The 18,730-nt window shown below is 41.3% G+C and overlaps 1 protein-coding gene across 1 annotated transcript; it reads right to left on the bottom strand.

Annotated features, from left to right (window-relative positions):
* Positions 1-948: 948 nt before the first annotated feature.
* On the bottom strand, positions 949-11,338 carry LOC131253614 (rhodanese-like domain-containing protein 7). Its single transcript, XM_058254682.1, has 5 exons — positions 10,926-11,338; positions 6,011-6,262; positions 5,748-5,846; positions 2,217-2,510; positions 949-1,511 (listed from the first exon to the last, which is right to left on the bottom strand). Exons 1-5 carry the CDS (start codon positions 11,304-11,306, stop codon positions 1,131-1,133), a joined length of 1,407 nt encoding a protein of 468 aa, XP_058110665.1. The 5' UTR covers positions 11,307-11,338; the 3' UTR covers positions 949-1,130.
* Between the last annotated feature and the right edge of the window lie 7,392 nt (positions 11,339-18,730).

The raw sequence follows: 18,730 nt of genomic DNA on the forward strand, positions 1-18,730 counted from the left end.
ATACACGTCCACCAATTCAACAGTAAGATAAATAAGTGTAGTTTTAGTTTCACGATACATCTAAACTGGTAACCATAGTTAGGACAACTTAGGGATCGTTTGGAACCATGGATTTGGGAGGGTTTGGAGGGGATTTCAAATTCCCTAGCATGTTTGGCACCATAATTCCCCAAAGAGGGGATTTTAAATCCAAAAGCTTGGATTGCATCTAAAATCCTTCCAACAGTTGCATATGTAACATGTGTCACTAGACTGTTAATCTATTGGGCACATGGCCCACTAATGATATCCCAAAACAATTAAATTATCAAATGCATCACTATAATTACTTTAAATGTTTATCTGCATAGTCCAAACATTTTCTATGAAAAATCAACGGTTGAAATCATTGGTTATTTACTCGGATGTGATCTGGTGCTTGTGGCCCATCCAAGATTTGGAATTTCATCATTTTCAGGGCAAAATATATATTTCAACAAGCTTATTACAACCATTGTGTCAAACATTACATACGGACACTAATTAGAGATATTAGAATTGATTTAGTAATTCAATTTAAACCCATTTAAATATAGGCATAGCTACTTCTGGATTACATGGGATACATTCAGAGTGCCAAACACAACAGGAGAATTTCAAATCCCGGGGATTCCAAATCCACGCTCCCAAACAGGCCTTTAATTTTGCATTTCTTCATTTCTTGTCTGCAACGATATTCAATTTGTAAGTGATTTCTAAGTGCATGTGTATCACATCACACCGTCCATATAGGTGGCCCTATCCAAATGCACCTGGCCTTCAAAGGGATAATGGTCAGGGTGGTAATAGATTCAACAGACAAACCTGATGGATCGGACCGTCTGATTGGCATGATTATCAACCGAGGCCCCATCTACGAACATACCCATTAGCTGGATGGCCAAGATCCACTTACTCGCTTGCCACATGTCAACCAATGGATGATAGTCAAGATGGCCCTTCCTGATCCCTTAGTGGGCCTCAAAACCTATAACATCATCCTCACCCAATTCAAATGTCCAAAAATCATACATAGGTTCACTCATCTAACAAAAATGGGGTTTATTCTTCTTTTTTGGTCATAAGAAAGCCTCCATGATAAGAAAAACCATTCAAATCGAATTTGGAAGCTGTGAATCCTTCCTTCTGTTCCTATCTTCTGATGCCATCGGATTCCGACGACCCTTATCGGGCCCGCCGATGATGCCCCACGTTTCGAACTGCCTCTGCCGAGCTCTCGCCCTCTCTTTCTCTTCTTCGGATTTGTTAGAGAAACAGTAGGGGCACGACACTCCATACTCCCATTCGGGAGCTTCCATGTCTGCGTCGCTCACTGGTTTCTTGCATCCATAGCAGAGCTTGAAGCTTCCCTGGACCAATCCATGCTCGACTGAGACTCTCTTGTCGAAGACAAAGCACTCACCCTCCCAGAGGCTCTCTGCCTTCGGGACTTCCTCGAGATACTTCAATATCCCGCCTTCCAAATGATAAACCTGGGAAATGATCGGAGGATGAGATCAGGAGCGTATTAAGAAACGCAATGGAACTGTTAACAGCGACTGGAAGAGCCCAAAAAGGCCATTCCCCAAATTAATCAACAATGCAAACAAAATGCACGGAAAACAACTGTATAATTTCCAGTGGGGAAGGGAGAACGGCCATTCTTCATTGCCTTCACATGCCAACTTGAAATATGGATGACTTCTAAGCATGCACGAGGTGTGCCCCACCACAAGGATGAGCTTCCTGGGTAATCAGGATGGTCCAATCATCTAGGGGGAACATACATGAACAGTGAATGTGGATATTTTCAACTATTTAAAACCGTCAATTGTTTGTGTATTTGCGGCCCCCAAATCAAGATCTCATGATCACTTCCTTAAGGCATTTTTCAGCAATCTTTCAAGGACATGCCAAATCGAGTGGGTCCCATCGTAGCCCCCACCACATGGATGACCTAGCCGAATAATCATGGCAGTCAATTCATCTATGGGACCGAACATGAACAGTGAATGTGGATTGTTTGCAGGTAGCTCAAACTGTTTTAGTTCAAATGCTGATGTGCAGCCTACCAAATCAAGGTTTCATACCCATTTCCTGATCTTTGGCAATATTTCAGGGGCAGTGTCTTTTCCTATCATTCCATGGAGAAATCTATCAAGAATCGTAGCAGGAAAACAGCCTGGTTGGAGATCTACCTCTTTGAAACCTTTGCTTAGGAGAAAACTAGAAGCCTTCTCGCATCTGATCCCACCCGTGCAGTACATTGCAACCCGTGGTGGCATTTTCCGTTCCCAAATCTCAGACTGCTCATTTGAATTTCCATTTGAAACATCAATCTCTGGCTCCAGGTGCTGCTCAGCTGATACGTCTAGTTGAAATTTTTCATCAAGCCAAGACGGGAATTCTCGAAAGGCAGTCGTACATGGATCGACCGCTCCTTTAAACTTTCCAATGCGGGTTTCATACATATTGCGCACATCGATTACCACCTGTATGTGTGTGACTAGTGAAGAAATCAAAACTGATAACCAAGCATCCAATATCAAAAGCAATATACTAAATGCAAAGGCAAAGGAAATTAACAAATTGACAGCTCAAATCTCATGGGAGCACTTGGGCTAAACCTATACCCTTGCAAGTAGGGAATGCATATGACATACGAAACGATTATTAGGCCAAACCTTGGATGGTCCGTGTCCCAAAATTCAAGCTGATTAGACAATTCAAACCCTTGCATTAATGGATTGGAATTTTTTATGAAAAAATATGGACACCCAAAAGAAGTTTGGTTTTTCATAATCATGAATTCTCTTTCCCCAAAAGTCCTGCAATGCAATGGTTAAGATTGTCCAATCAGTGTGACCTTTGGGGTGTGACTCATCCAAGTAGTGCTAATCTGATATCTGTACATATCTTGTACACATTGGAGAAGCAAGTCACAAATACATTCTGTGAAAGAATGTGAAAACACTATAGTCTAGCCACAGAATTCATGAAACTATAGAAAGAAACATACAAACAGAAGCCATGAGGTCAAAGACAAGCATTCACAACGACGAGGGTAACATATCCCTTTGTGCGGACAGTCCTCTCAAACTCTGAACTTTCCCATCCAATCAGCTGCTACGGTGACGTCTCTATGAAAATGGGAAACCTTGAAAATGTTGAAGATGAGATGCAATCAAATATCTCATGGCAAGTCAAGCTCAAAAGCGGATTTGGACTCAACGAGAAACCGAATCTGAGTTGACTTGAAACTCCATTTCAGTAGTTCTGCATCTTCTTTTCAAATTTAGTTAATTCCATAATCCAAACTCTGGAGTTTCAGAGTGCTAGACTGAGTGCATTTAAAACCACATTCACATAACTGATGCCACATTAACTGTACGCAAGCCTCATGCACTAGTGGACTCATAAAATAGCACATCAGATGCACCATAAAGACAAGGAGAATGGAATCAACAGAGTCTACCACCAGAACAAAGCATCTTTTACTTTGACAAGTCTTTCTTTCTTTCTTTTTCTTTTTTCATTTTTTTTTTCTTTTTTCGTTCTTCTTTTTTTTTTGTTTCAAAGATGAGAATTTTATTAAAGCAAAAGAAAGGCTACAAGAGCAAAAACAGCAACAAAGAAAAAGGGAAAAGAAAGAAAAAAGCAAAGGAAAAGGAGAAGAAAACAAAAGACCAAACTAGAAGACACCTAAAAGAAAGAAAACTATAAATGGAAAAACACCCAGAAAAGTAAAATACAGCAACCAGACCCAAGTCTGGCAAAAACCCATGGGAGAAGAAACCAAGGAGCCCAGTCTCTAAAGAGCACAAGAACCCTTGAGAACACCCCCGCCGAAGCCACGGTCATGTTCCTAATGCAGCAATTGTTTCTCTCAGCCCAAATAGCCCAAAGAACAGCTAGTGGAAGCATTCTCCATTTCTTCTTTCCAAGAGCGCCTCCAGTCTCCACATGCCACATACAAAGGAGTTTATCAACAGAATTGGGCATTGTCCACGATACTCCTGCCAATCTAAGCACGCCCCTCCACAGATCTAATGTGAAATGGCAATGAAAAGTCTATAATTGTGATGGCCAAATGAAACCTTCATGGCATCTTGTTACATCTCTCAAAACAGAAGTTACACTGACCAATTTTGTATGATTTTTGCCCACCCCTTGTTTGCATTTTTTCACTTTATAATTTGTCTGATAGCCGTGCCACGTCACAGAATGATAATGCACAAGAAGCTTTTCAAGGGACTTGGCCATTTTTTACATTGCTTGTACACTAGAGACATATTGTAGGCTTCTAGAGTAGGCCAATAGTCTGTATATAATTGTAGAAGGTTCTAGAGTGGAGTAGAATTGTGGTGTACATATTTTTGGAAGTTTCTATGCTATAGTAGGGTCTTGTAGAGAGAGGAGTGTCTAATAATCAATAAGATTTCTAAATTTATTCCTAGCCATTGAATGATTGCCACGTGCCGCCATCCTAGCCATTGATGGAAGCCTGGAAGGAGTCTAGAAGATCCCTAGGTCTACTTAAGGAAGATGGGTCCTCATTTGTAAACAACCTCAGAAACTGTAAGCTTTGAAGCTCTTGAGTAATAGAAGCATTCCTCCATTCTTTCGTGTCTCTTGCATCCTAGTGGAGTTTGGTGCACAACACTTGATGTTTGCACTTGGGAGATTGGCTGACTCATCTATGACGGAACTGAGCACAAGTGTTACACAATCTACACAGGGAAGCACGTGGACCATGACAGCCCACTGCCTAATTTTTAGCTTAATAAAGGCTACATTTGAATGTTCACAGGACATGGGTAGAAGTGCTAAACTTCCTCCTATATTGCAAGTGCACTAATCACAACTCACAAGGTGTGTAAAGTTTCCACTCGCTCATCTGGCCACCGTATGGAGGCGATCCAAACAACAAGCTGAACACATGCTTATCCATTTTAGCAAAACTACCCCCAAACTGCAATTTTAGCAGACAGCCAAATGCGGACTAAATATCAGAAGCATGCCATACTGGACCGCCAATATAGTACCTCTGAAAGAAAAATGCATCTAATAAATAATGTTTCAGTAGCGACTAGCAACATCTGTCAATCTCATTTCTTTGTCCTGATTGCTGGATAGCTTCCACAGATTTAGACGGCACAAAAAACCATCAATCAAAAGAAAAACCAGATATCTTAACACCCAAATTATAGAGTTTTGCTAAGTACAGGCGCATGTGCAATAAAGCTCATATGCAAGCCACGAGTGCCAGTATAGCACAAAGGTGTGAGATCCAATCCAATACAATCCATCCATCAGGTTGGTCCGACCTTCCACATGTTTACCCTAAAATAAATCTTGTCCAGTCGGCATGTGAGACCCAATAATTGAAACAGGTGGATAGGTTAGAAAACTTCAGCCAAGTTTTTCAGAGCCGTAGATTTGTTTTGCAAACTGTGGACCACCTGACTAGTGGATCAACCTGATTATTGGGCTAGGGCATCAATATAGTGGTTCTGTTCTAACAAATGGACTGGATCTCAGAGCTATTGTGCCATGCTTGCACATGTGTGGCTTGTACATAAGCTTTATAACACGCACATGTGGGCTTAACAAAGCTCCAAATTATAAATAGATGTATAAAACTAAAGAAGATTACTTAATTACTGAAGGAACAAAAAGAAAAACATGGCGTTGTTACCTTTCAGAAAAAATAATAACAAGGCACTTACCGTATCCGGATCACTAACTAATGCATTCCAATCGCTTGGGTTCACATACTTTCCAACTCTTTTGATAGGAGATACAGTTGGCATTCCAAGTGAAACAATCTGGACAAACAAAAACAAGTAAAGCTCAAAACTACCTCGTAGAACATATAGATGGTGGTACACCTGACCTGACAGCTTGTGGAGGTATTTCAAGAGGGAAAGGAATGCTGAATCCAAATGAACGACAAGAGAACGAAAGAGAAGTTTTGGCTTGACCAGAATACCTCTTTCTTCACTTTAACCCGCACATGATCCCATCGAAATGGTGCATCTTCCCCTGCCCCAAGAGGAGAACTGCTTGTGTGCCCGTGATGTATAGCCTCCTCCTCAGGACTAACAGGCGATTCCACTTGTCTTAGGCCCTTTAAGCGTTTATCAGATTGAATAAATTCCAGAACCCTTTCCACCGAATCTCTAGTCCCACATATGCTTCCATTGATTCCTTCCGGTGCGAGAATAATGCCACCTGAAACACGCTGAACAGGATCAGCTGTGAGGGACAAAGCACATGATCTGAAAGAAAAGAAAACGAAAAAACTCATTGAGCAAAGATGTCAAGTCCAGCATATTAAAGATGAGGCAAGCACCAGATTCACCGGTCGGTAGTAAAATAGCAAATTACTGGCACGGTGACAACATGAAAAAGAAAGATGGTTAACACGATATAAGTTGCAAACGGTGGAGGAATGAGGTCAGCTGCAACGCTGATTTGTGTATGCAGGTTGACACATTGATATCAAAATGTGACTTTCACTAAGATCCCATATGCAGTAGTCACACATGCCAACCTGAAACATGTGTGGGCCACCCAAATCGAAGCCTTGCAGTAGGCATGCATGGAGATGACTGACCCCAATAATCATGCCCGTCAATTCTTCAGGTGGGCCATGTGTACATCGAATGTAGATTCTTGGGATATTTTTCAACCATCCGTTATTGTCATACACGTGGCCCACCTAAAACCTTCACCATCCTGAACTTCAGACCAGGCCATCACACAGTCGGTCCCACCAGATGAATAGATTGGACATCCACCACAGTTGCCGGGTTGGTGGAACATGCGGCTGTGCCTGCGGGCTTAGCAAAGCTCTCAAAATGAAGCAACCTAGTAAGGGCCATTACTAGATTTTTTTTATTTTTTATTTTGGAAAGATAACTGTTTTACTCATTGACCGGTCAAAAGGCCAAAGAATTACAAGCCACCCAACTGCTACAAGAGAGATCGCAATCACATAAAGCGGTTGAGATCAAAGGCCATTCTATTACATCCAGCTTAGCCCCCTGGAACATTTCTGCATAAATTACGGAAGCACTGATTATTCCTTTCCCCCCGTAATGCCCACAGACCAGCTAGCCAAGCCATCCTCCACATTCTCCTGCCTCTCTTGCTGACCCTGCCCCCATGCCACAACTGAAAGAAATCCATGATAGACTTCCAGCATGACCCAAGCCATCCTAAAGATTCCCAAAAACTTATCCCACATCTCCCCCATGAACAAGCAATGGACAAAGAGATGGTCAACCAACTCCTCGCTCTGCCAACCAAGGTATTCAAAATCAGTCTACAACCTCAGAGGATTAGCTTCCCTTCCTTGTTTCTGTTCTCTTTCCTTTTTCTAATAAAGTTATCGTTACCTTTTTTAAAAAATAAAATTAAAAAAAAAAAGGTATTCAAAATCGGTTACGTAACGGCAACGGTCATAATCATTATGCGTTACGAGGTCGAAACGGCCGTTACAGAAAAAACATGTTGTAACGGCCCTATAACAGTTTTTTTTAAAAAACAAAAAAGGGTCGTAATGGCTGATACGGGGGCTATAACGGCCATTACGGCCCATATCATAACGGTAACAGTGGTGGCCATTATGGCCACCGTTACCATTTTGGAACACCTTGTTGCCAACAAAGCGAACAAGCATTGGTTATAACCAATCCCCTCTTCCACAAATCGTCGATCGTGAGCACCTTATTCCAAAATCATCATCTATGGCATAGTCCTGGAAATGAGTGCTGAAAATACCTTCCCAAAACATCATCTGTGGCATAATCCTGATTAAGTTCTTCAAATGCAACAACGGAAACTAATAAGGTAGACAATAGGTGTGATTTTTGGCTGAGGGCGTGTACTATCTTATTGTCAATACCGGCGCGATGTTTTAGGTTGAATGTGAATTCTTGAAGATAAGCACTCCACTTAGCATGCCTAGCACTCAACTTCTTTTGAGAATTCAAGTAACGTAATGCCTTATAATCAGAATAGGGCACAAACTCTTGATGAATGAGATAATGACGCAAATGCTTCAGAGCTTGTACAATAGCATAAAACTCCACATCATATGTAGAATACTTCTTTCGTGCCTCATTAAGTTCCTCACTGAAAAAGGCCACCGGATGTCCTTCCTGGCTAAGAAGACCTCTTATACCTACGTGTGATGCATCACAAGCAACTTCGAACACTTTTTCAAAATCAGAAAGTTTAAGAACTGAAGCATCTGTCATTTTTTGCTTGATTTCTTGAAATATCTTTGTTGTTGCTTTAGTCCCACTCAAATGGAATGGACTCTATACATTCGGTAATTTGCATCATGATGGAACTAAAGTTCCGAATAAACCTTATATAAAATGTTGCAAGACAATGAAAACTGCAAACCTTATGAATGTTTATGGGAGTAGACCATTCAACAATGGCCCTTATTTGTTCTAAATCAGCCTACACACCTTCTGCTGAAACAACGAACCCTAAAAAGACCACCGTAGAACTCATGAAGGTACACTTCTTCAAATTAATGTAAAGTTTCTCATGGCGTAGTACTCTCATCACTTGGCGAAGATGGTCCAAATGATCTTCTCGTGAACGGCTATAGATGAGGATATCATTGAAGTATACGACGACAAATTTGCCAATGAATGGTCGTAGAATTTGTGTCATCGCCCTCATGAATGTGTTAGGTGTGTTTGTTAAGCCGAATGGCATAACTAGCCATTCATACAATCCGTCATTTGTCTTGAAAGCAGTTTTCCATTCATTTCCAGGACGAATTCTTATCTAGTGGTACCCGCTTCGGAAATCAATCTTCGAAAAGATTGCAGCATTCACTAACATGTCCAGCATGTCATCTAGGAGGGGAATGGGAAAGCAGTACTTTACTGTTATTTTGTTGATGCCACAACTGCCAACATGCATTCGCCAACTGCCATCCTTCTTTGGTGCCCGCAATGCCGGCACGGCACACAGACTGAGGCTATCACAAATTAAGCCCTTTGTTAACAATTCTTCGACCTGTCGACAAAGCTCTGCATACTTTGTCCGGTTCATTCGATATGCTGGAAGATTTGGTAATGGCACTCCATGTACCAAATCAATTGCATGCTAAATGTTGCACGTGGGTGGAAGCTCACTTGATAGTTCATCAGGACCAAATCCTAAAATTAAGACAGAATGTCCAGAATAGCTCGGTTAGCTCGCTCGACTCGACTCGAAAAAGCTCGATTTGACTCGGTTTGAAACTAAGTTCGAGCCGAGTCGAGCTGATTTTTTTAGCTCGAAAAAATTTCGAGCCGAGTCAAGCTCGACTCGACTCGGATCAAACCCCAACTCGAATCGAGCTCGGATCGAACCAGTTCAATGACTCGGTTATTTTGCTATTGATGTTGCTCACCAAGTGTTTGATGAAATGACTTAACGAAGTGTCGGCTAGTGGTGAGGAAGGTATGGATATGAAACAAATACCCTTGTATCTTGATTTTTATGTTGCCTACTGAGTGTTTGATGAAATACCTTTTAACTATTGTTGTTGTTTTATATATCATGAGAAATTGAAGGTGCACTCCGTGTGTTTGAGAAAATGTCATAGAGGCTCAATCTTGGCTTGAACTCAGCTCGAACTGGCCCGAGCTGCTGACCGAACTGAGCCAAGCCAAGTTCAAGCTAGGGTCAACTACTGGCCAAGCTGAGTCAAGTTGTGCCAAGCTCGACTTGGTTCAACTCGTGTACAGCTCTAGTCCAGAATCTCAAGTGGTTGAACAACAACATAATTAATTGGATCGGTCTTGCACACTATCAGAGCACACATGATTCCCCATTCACAACTCTCCTCCATGAATCGGACCATACTAAACACTATGAAAGCCAGCTTTGCCTCTTCAAATTCGCCATCCTTCATAAGGTTAAGAGTAATGGGCTTTCCTTTGTATATAAAGTTATATGTATTCTTGTGACCCTTATCAGTTACATCCCTGTCATATTGTTTTGATCAAAAACATGGTTTTGAAATATTTGCATTCTACGAATAAGGGAAACTCGGGTAGAAGAATATTCATCAACACGCAACTTTATTGATCTAAGTTCTTATTACATTCCTTACATCGCCCTTGATTCTAAAATAAAATGTAATTAGCATTAAATAATTATTGAAAAGAATAATTTCGGTAGCATTCCGTTCCCTTATGAAGATCCATCGAAACGACAGGAAAGTTGAGCGGGTTTTGAGCTCTTTCCGCATACTCCCGAATGATGCTATCTTGGACTTGGAAAAGTGTTTAAACCCCATTTTCTGCAAAGTACTTGCGCAACTGCGCCAGACTGATAAGTTGCACGGTTGCGCAACTTGTCTGAGAGTCTTCAATTGCATTAATTCTGATTTCCTCCTCCAGGATACACTGACTATGGCTAGTGTATAATTCTCAAAGAGCAGTTGTTGCGCGGATCCTCCGCGATACCTTTCTCTTCCTCAAGCAAGATCTTCTTATTGCTCCAAGTTCTTCAAAAAGTGTTGAACGAGAGGACGTGACAGGTATTTATAGGCACTCAAATGTGCAAAGCACATCTTCCATGCAATCTTATCAAATTACACAATGCTGATTTTCATGCTTAGCAACTTTTGTAACAATTATGAGGCCGTGCAACAGAACTTAGTTGCGCGGTCACATTATTAGTAGATCCCTTTCTTCATAACTCGCAGCCGCGCAATGCCTATAAGTTGTGCGCAGTCACGCAACTTATACCTGGGATCGTCATTTTGCTCCTACGCAACTTATTCTTTAAAGCAGGATGTGGGACGATTGCATCACGCCCCCACTTATCAGAAATAAAAGATGTGAGCATTCTACCATTACTAATGCATAAGAAGAAATTCTCACCACTTCTTCGCAGAGATCCTTCAACGGCTTTCGCATTTCAGCATGGTCGGGGAAATCTGCAAACTTGTAGAACGACACGACAACGAGCGATTGATGGAGGCAGGGATCACCGTCCGTTTCCGATGCCGTTGGGATGGAAATTGGAAGGCTGGGATTTAGGGCCTTGAAGGAGGACGATTTGGGGGTTTCCAGATGGTTGGAAGAGGGATTCGTGATAGGATTAGAGAAGAAGGGCGGGTGGGAGATTAGGGTTTTATCGGAGGAGGCGGTCGACATGGAGGTGCGCAGGAATCTGGGATTATGGTTTGGGGAAGCGCACGTTAGCATCCTCAGCGCTGCCGCTGCTGCTATTCTGGAGCTGAGAAAGGGCGGGGATTGCATTTTTCTACTCTCTCACTCTTCTCGCTCTATCTATCGTTTAAAGAAAGGAGAGGAATTTTGATACTCTTGCAGAATGTGATGTATGATACACAGGCATCTGAAAATTGCATACGTGGAATTCAATTAATCCAAAATTAACTGTCCAAATTATTTTTCTTAGTTACTATTTATTATGAACCAAATATTGAGCTTAATTCTTTAGATTAATCTCGGATTTCTGAACATTATTGGACGGTTAAAAGTCAAAACACCAACGGTCTCATTTCAACAAACAAGTGTCCACGAATCAGCGGTTACGATTTCTAAACCAATCTGAAATTTTTTTATTATATGTTATTTATAAACAAATATACACACAATGTAGTCGGTTTATCTTATTTTAATGTTTTCAGGTGTACAATTTATGAGTGCCTGCGTATCAATCTTCATAATCTGCCAGATTATGATGTAACTCGTCTATGATACCGTAGAGCTATGAGAACAGAAAGACGGTAGATCCATCTCTTATCAGCACACGTGTCAAGATGAAGTATTAATCGGGACCGTTCATATATATTCTTGTACATTGGATGGGAAGTTATTCAAAATAAATATCAATTAAACGGTATTATCAATATCATCAGTGACTTTCAAGCAACGGTACTAAATGAGGTACTAAATGAAAATAGTGAACCCTAGACATTCAGTTAGGGCTTATTTGCCTACTGCATGAGCCCAAAATGTGACGAAAATCCAAACCTAAGTGAACCACACCCTAAAAAATTATAGTGGGAATAATGACATCCACCATTGAAAGATGAAATTAGCTTTAGATTGCATAGGGATGTATACCTGTCATCTGACCTCTTCATGAGGTCATACTAATATGGACAGAAAGGGTCAACACAAATATCAGCTTAATCCAATAAATCTATGGCCTCAAGAAGTTTTCAAGTGGTAGGCATTTAATTCCCCTTATTTCTCATGCCAGGTATGGTCCACTGGAGCTTGGACTTATCGTAATTTTTTGGGCTCAAATCCTAAAATGAGTAGTTAAAATGATGGACTTCGAAGACAAGACACATACATTACAGTGAGCCTCACAGATTTTTGTCATATTGTGTCTTTTTTCATTGGTTTTAGTGGTAGTGTTCCAACACACCCAGATCCATAGCTCAACTAGCAGACTGAGTGGAGATACCTCGTTTCAACACTTGAGGTCTTGGCATCGATCCCTAGTGGGGGTGGCTAACATGGAGTGTGTGTACTGACACGGGTGTGCACTAACAAGCTAACTCAAAAAAAAAAAAAAAAAAAACAGTGGATGCCGCCTGCTAACAAGCTAACCCAAAAAAGAAAAAAAGTGGATGCGGCGGCCTAAGTAAATTACAAGTACGGCTAGCGTGCACACTTGGTGCTTCTATTTTTTTGGGTTGCACGGGCTGTCATTAGCTATCAATGTCCATAAAAGTGATGGATGTTGTATGTATCCCGAAATGATGATAGAAAAGTGAGGAAAACTATCCACACTCTTTCGTTCTTGTTTGATAGTGAAGGGTATTTACACCCATTTTTGGCATCCTAACGTGAAACTAATGGGAAGATGCCTCGTGGAGACACTATGTGTTTGGCATAGTAAAAAATGTACTTGCTCTTAAGGAGATTTGCTTCTAATTTTCCTTATGCATTATGCATTTTGTCATTATTCGACGGTACAAACCCCTATCATGCCCTTTAGGAGGACGAACCGCCATATGCCACATGGCCACAATAAACATGCCCATGAAATGAGGGTCATGCACAATACAACTATTTAAAAAAAAATAAAAAATAAAATAACATCAAGTGAGCGTATCCTCTGTCACAAGTGGATATGATATCATCCGAATAGACATCTCTTATAGTCCTTCTAAAATGAGAGATTTTTTCAAAGATATTTAAAAAACCAGCAAAAAACTAGAATATCTCAAATGTCAAAAAGCCAAGTCAATATGCAAGCCAACCTGGACCTAGCCTCGAACCATGTTCGTAGATGGACGACTAAACTCACATTGGGTTCCATTTTACATGATGATTGGAATTAAGAGAATGGGAGATATACTAGTGTTGGGGTCAAATCTCTCCAACAATCTAAACCATCACCTTCTGGGTAATCAGATAAAAAAGGTCAATTGATTTGGATCGTCCAACACTGGAAGTGTACAAGGTGGGCCACTAAAAGGTGTTGAGTGAATATGTTTGATAAAGATAAGCCCTTAAGGTTCTTGGTTTTTGCCATGATTGTTTCCGCTAGAGAAACCTGAGAGCACCAAGCCAAATCTTCAGCGAGCTACGAAAAGCCTCGCAAATAATCATCCATGGAAAGAAGATCCGAGAAGCCAACAAGTTTAAGGTTCCTCCTTTCCTAAGCGTATCAAAAAAAAAAAAAAAAAAAAAAAAACCCACACGAAGAATCCTGAAGGATCCCAAAGCCCAGTGAGGGGCTTCCACCGCCTCAAGAAGTCTATAAAAGAAACATCCAAAGGAAAGCTCAGTGACCCATGTCAAACACATCTATCTCCATGTCTACTTTACTTTCATGCCCATTTTACTTTTTCTAACTTAGTTCACTACTGCCCAGTGGCTCCCGTTGTAGTATATTTAAAAGTATAATAAACATCTACAGCCTTAAGTAGTCAGATCCCCATGTCCATCTGAGTTCTGATTCAGTTATTCATACCCTGGTCATATCATGTTGACCATTCTCCTCGATCTCCTGTTCTGCTAGGCACATTAGGTATTTATTTTTCTTTTCTTTTTTGCTTTAGTATTAAGAGTACAAGGCACGGTGATTGTAACAGGGCCAATACATTAATAAAGATTGATCGTATGTATGCTACTATTTACTATGTTATATGTGAATATTTTTCTTTGACTAAAAAATACAACGTTAAATCACTGGTGAGATTTTTTTTTTTTAAAAAAAAAAAAAGAAAGAAAAAGTCTTTAAACCGGCCGGTTCTGCAATCATTCATACAAGGCAAAAATAACTCATTCGCAATGGTTAATCCATTCCTTTGCCCGAATCATTTGAGTACGACATGCACTTATAAATCAGTCGGTGATCGAGAGGACTCTGGGTTTCGATCCAGTCTCCGATTTTTTTTGTCTCTACGCAGGGGTACCAATCAATTCAATTAATACCTTTGAGTCTAGCTAATATACTTTGACATGATCGCGCAATCATACACACACACATACTTCCGATCCAAGCCCTCGGTCGCACGAGTGGGCTTGACTAGATGAATTGAGGACAACAAGAAGGAGAAATTCTCTAATCAATTTCTTGATGTTTTCTTGAAATAGTAGAGAAATTTGTTTAGGAAGCAAACTCTTTACTACCCCTATTTCGTAAAACCGGAGGGAATCACTATGTAAACTTCTTCATGAAAATCTCTATATAGCAAAGCATTGTTGACATTACGTCAATGGATCGGGCAAGGATGAATAATGGCTACATCCAAGAGACATTTTACAGTAACCACTTTGGTAATAAGTGCAAAGGTTTCATGAAAATCTAGGCTCTCAACCTGATTGCATTCTTTTACCATTAAAAGTATTTTAAAGCATTAAACAGTTTTATTAGCACAGTTTTTTTTTTTTTTTTGGTACACCCACTTTGCATCCAATGGGTTGTTTACCTTATGGTAAGTGTTTTAAGGTCCAGGTATGATTTTATTCCAACATCTAAATTTTTACCACAATTGTTTCACGCTAATCAAGAAGTTTAATAACTTAATAAAATGATATCAGCTCATCATAGGAAGATAAAAAGTAGAAAGAAGTGCAACTTGGTTAGTTGAAAACTATTTTGATGTAGAGCGGGTCGCAGACAGTTACATGGCCAAGATGGATCAGAAAAGGCCCGGTCGACGACAGAAGTGATCCAGACCATCGAACCTTAAATCGGGCGTATCTTGCAATCCGGAATGAGTTATCTGACGTAAAATATATGATTTTGGGGTAGAACGAGCTACTGAAGCCAACCAACCCGGCGCAGCCTGGAATTGCGAAAAACCCCTGGATCGATGGTCGTTTCCCCATTTTAATTTCGTTTTTACTATAAATAGTAAGTTTTAGTTTGATTATAACTCTTCATCCGTCGGGCTTTAGGAGTTGCGCCCAACGTGAAAAGAGCTTAGAATAATTAGGAGAACGGTTTGGTGAAGCCAAATAGGACACTTACTATTTTTGGCCGAAAACCTTGCGCACTAGTAGACATCACGACCGTCTATAAATAGTAAGTTTACTATTTATAGTAAGTCATGAATTCTAGGAGTTTTAGTTGTAGTTTGATTCTAATTTCTTTCTCATTGCTTGGTACCCCTATTTAAAGGGTTGTGAACTCGTTTTTATTCATCAATTAATCAATTTCGAATTTATTAGAATTTATTTCTATTTTCTGCTTTCTTTCCTCGTGGATTCGAGAAGTCTCTGTGAGGAGTCCAGAGAAGCTCCGTGGATTCGGAGTAGTTATCCTCATCACGTTCATCCCTACGTCAATTAGTATCAGAGCGAGGATTTCCCTCGGGCCGATGGCAAACAACGAAGGTATGAATCAAAATCCTGTGGACGGTGATTCAGGGATTCGTTATCTTTCGGAAAGAATGGAAGCTTTCCACCGGGAGAGTCAGTTGACCATGCAAGGGCTGCAGGCAACTCTCGACCGTCTTGCGGGTGCGCTACTTCTGCCCCGAGCCCTAGGCGGTGCTCCACCACCCGTGGTGGCTCCACCACCCATGGTTGCTGTACGACACAACTCCGATTTTCGTAGAGCACTACCAGTGGCAAACCGTAAGGCTACACCAGATGATTCAAGTTCTAGCGACGAGGACCTTAATGAGGGTTTTGTCCGACGACCAATCCATGGAGGTGATCATCTAGATCGTGCTGAAAGAGACTATCGAGGTAAGGCTGAACTTTCTAGTTTTAACGGTTTATTACGTATAGAAGATTTTCTCGATTGGCTAACCGAAGTAGAGAGATATTTTGATTACATGGACGTGTCAGATCATAAAAGGGTAAAATTGGTAGCGTTTAAATTAAAATCTGGTGCTTCTGCATGGTGGGAACAATTACAACTCTCACGAGCCCGCCAGAACAAGGCGCCCATCTCATCATGGCCACGGATGAGACGTCTTCTTCGATCTCGATTTCTCCCCAATGATTATGAGCAGATATTATTCCAGCAATATCAAAATTACAGACAAGAAAATCGAACAGTCACAGATTACACTGAAGAATTCCAACGGCTGGCTACACAAAACGATCTGTCGGAATCTAAGTCACAGAAGGTGGCACAATTTATAGGTGGGTTGCGACCTACAATTCAGGACCGAGTTCAGATGTACCCAGTCGGGACTGTGGATAAAGCAGTTCAATTGGTGGGTAGGACAGAAACATAACTTGCAAGAGCTCCTACTCGTTCATATCCTTCAACTCAACCCTCCATGACGGGTCCCACATAGGATCCAGTGCTGCCACGAGGAAAAGACCCAGTATCTCAACTTCCTACAACTGCAAACCGTGATACGGGGAGCGGCTCATCCAGACCTCAATGTACAGTACCCACAACAGTGGGTCCGAGTAGGATTTCAAATCCTTATGCTCGGCCAAGGTTGAACAATTGTTACTGTTGTGGCCAACCAGGCCACTTATTAAACACTTGTCCTCAACGTCCCGTAGCACACTTGACTATAAACGAAGGAGGCACTGAAGATGAGGCCACAGAAGAAGACCATCGCTTTGATGAACATGAACAAATCACTGAAGAAATAGTAGGTGGTGATGAAATGACGGGCGAGGATCGTGACGAATTTCTAGTTGTGAGGCGATTGCTATATGCCCCACGAAAGGAATTACATCTACAATGACACAATATATTTCGTACTCGGTGCACCGTTAATGGAAAGGTCTGTGATGTGATCATAAACAGTTGTAGTAGCGAGAACATCGTCTCAAGAGTAATGGTGGACAAGTTGCAGCTACCAACGATGAAACATCCTTCCCCGTACTCAATTGGCTGGATAAAAAAGATGAATGAGACCAAGGTAATTGAACAATGCACTATCTTGTTTTCAATTGGCAAAAACTATAAACATCAAATACTTTGTGACGTGGTCGATATGGAAGCTTGTCATATGTTACTCAGTCGACCCTGGTAGTCGGACCGTGATGCGACCCATCGGGGACGAGATAATGTTTACGTATTCGTCAAGGATAGTCGAAAAATAATCCTTACCCCTATGGCACCAGAGAACCACCCTGAAGCCTCTAAAGTGGAGGGGAGTTCCCTCTTGACCATTCGGAATTTTATAGAAGAATCTAAGGAAACCCGCGAGGTATACGCTGTAGTGGTGAAGGGCGAGGAAGAGGAACCCTCAAACATCCCTCCAAGTTTAAGACTGTTGCTAAACGAATTCAAAGAAGTCTGGCTTGAGGATTTACCTGATGGATTGCCCCCCATGAGGGACATCCAACATCACATAGACCTCGTCCCTGGGGCTAGCCTGCCCAATCGCCCTCATTATTGAATGAGTCCGAAGGAGTGTGAGATACTTCAGGGGCAAATGGAGGAATTGATCCGTAAGAGTCTCTTGAGAGAGAGCGTGAGCCCATGTGCCGTACCAGCATTATTAACGCCAAAAAAAGATGGAAGCTGGCGCATGTGTGTCGACAGCCGAGCAATCAATAAAATTACCATCAAATATCGGTTCCCAATACCACGGTTGGACGATATGCTCGATATGTTAAAAGGGGCCAAGGTGTTCTCTAAACTAGATCTAAGGAGCGGGTACCATCAGATTCGTATTCGACCCGGTGATGAGTGGAAAACGGCATTCAAGACCAAAGAAGGGTTATATGAGTGGCTAGTCATGCCCTTTGGCCTATCGAACGCACCAAGTACTTTTATGCGTTTGATGAATCAAGTTCTAAAACTGTTCACTGGCCGATTTGTGGTAGTGTATTTTGATGATATATTGATATATAGCCAGGATGAGGCGGAGCACAAGAAACATCTCAAGCAGGTGCTACAGGTCCTACAACTTAACAAGTTGTACCTCAACTTGAAGAAGTGTAGTTTTTTAACTGACAGCCTATTGTTTCTAGGATTTGTTGTAACGTCCACAGGCATTCGTGTGGACGATGAAAAGGTGCGAGCTATTAGGGAATGGCCGATCCCGACAAACATTCATGAGGTGAGGAGTTTTCACGGGTTGACGACTTTCTATTGTCGATTTGTACAAGATTTTAGCACCATGGTCGCGCCTATAACAGATTGCATGAAAAAAAGACCGTTCCAGTGGACCGATAAAGCTGATAAGAGCTTTCATGAGATCAAGCATCGTTTGTCTACAACACCGGTCTTGGTGCTTCCTAATTTCGATAAATTGTTTGAGGTTGAG

This window comes from Magnolia sinica, chromosome 8 (genome assembly GCF_029962835.1).
Source record: "Magnolia sinica isolate HGM2019 chromosome 8, MsV1, whole genome shotgun sequence".
NCBI classification, from domain to species: domain Eukaryota; kingdom Viridiplantae; phylum Streptophyta; class Magnoliopsida; order Magnoliales; family Magnoliaceae; genus Magnolia; species Magnolia sinica.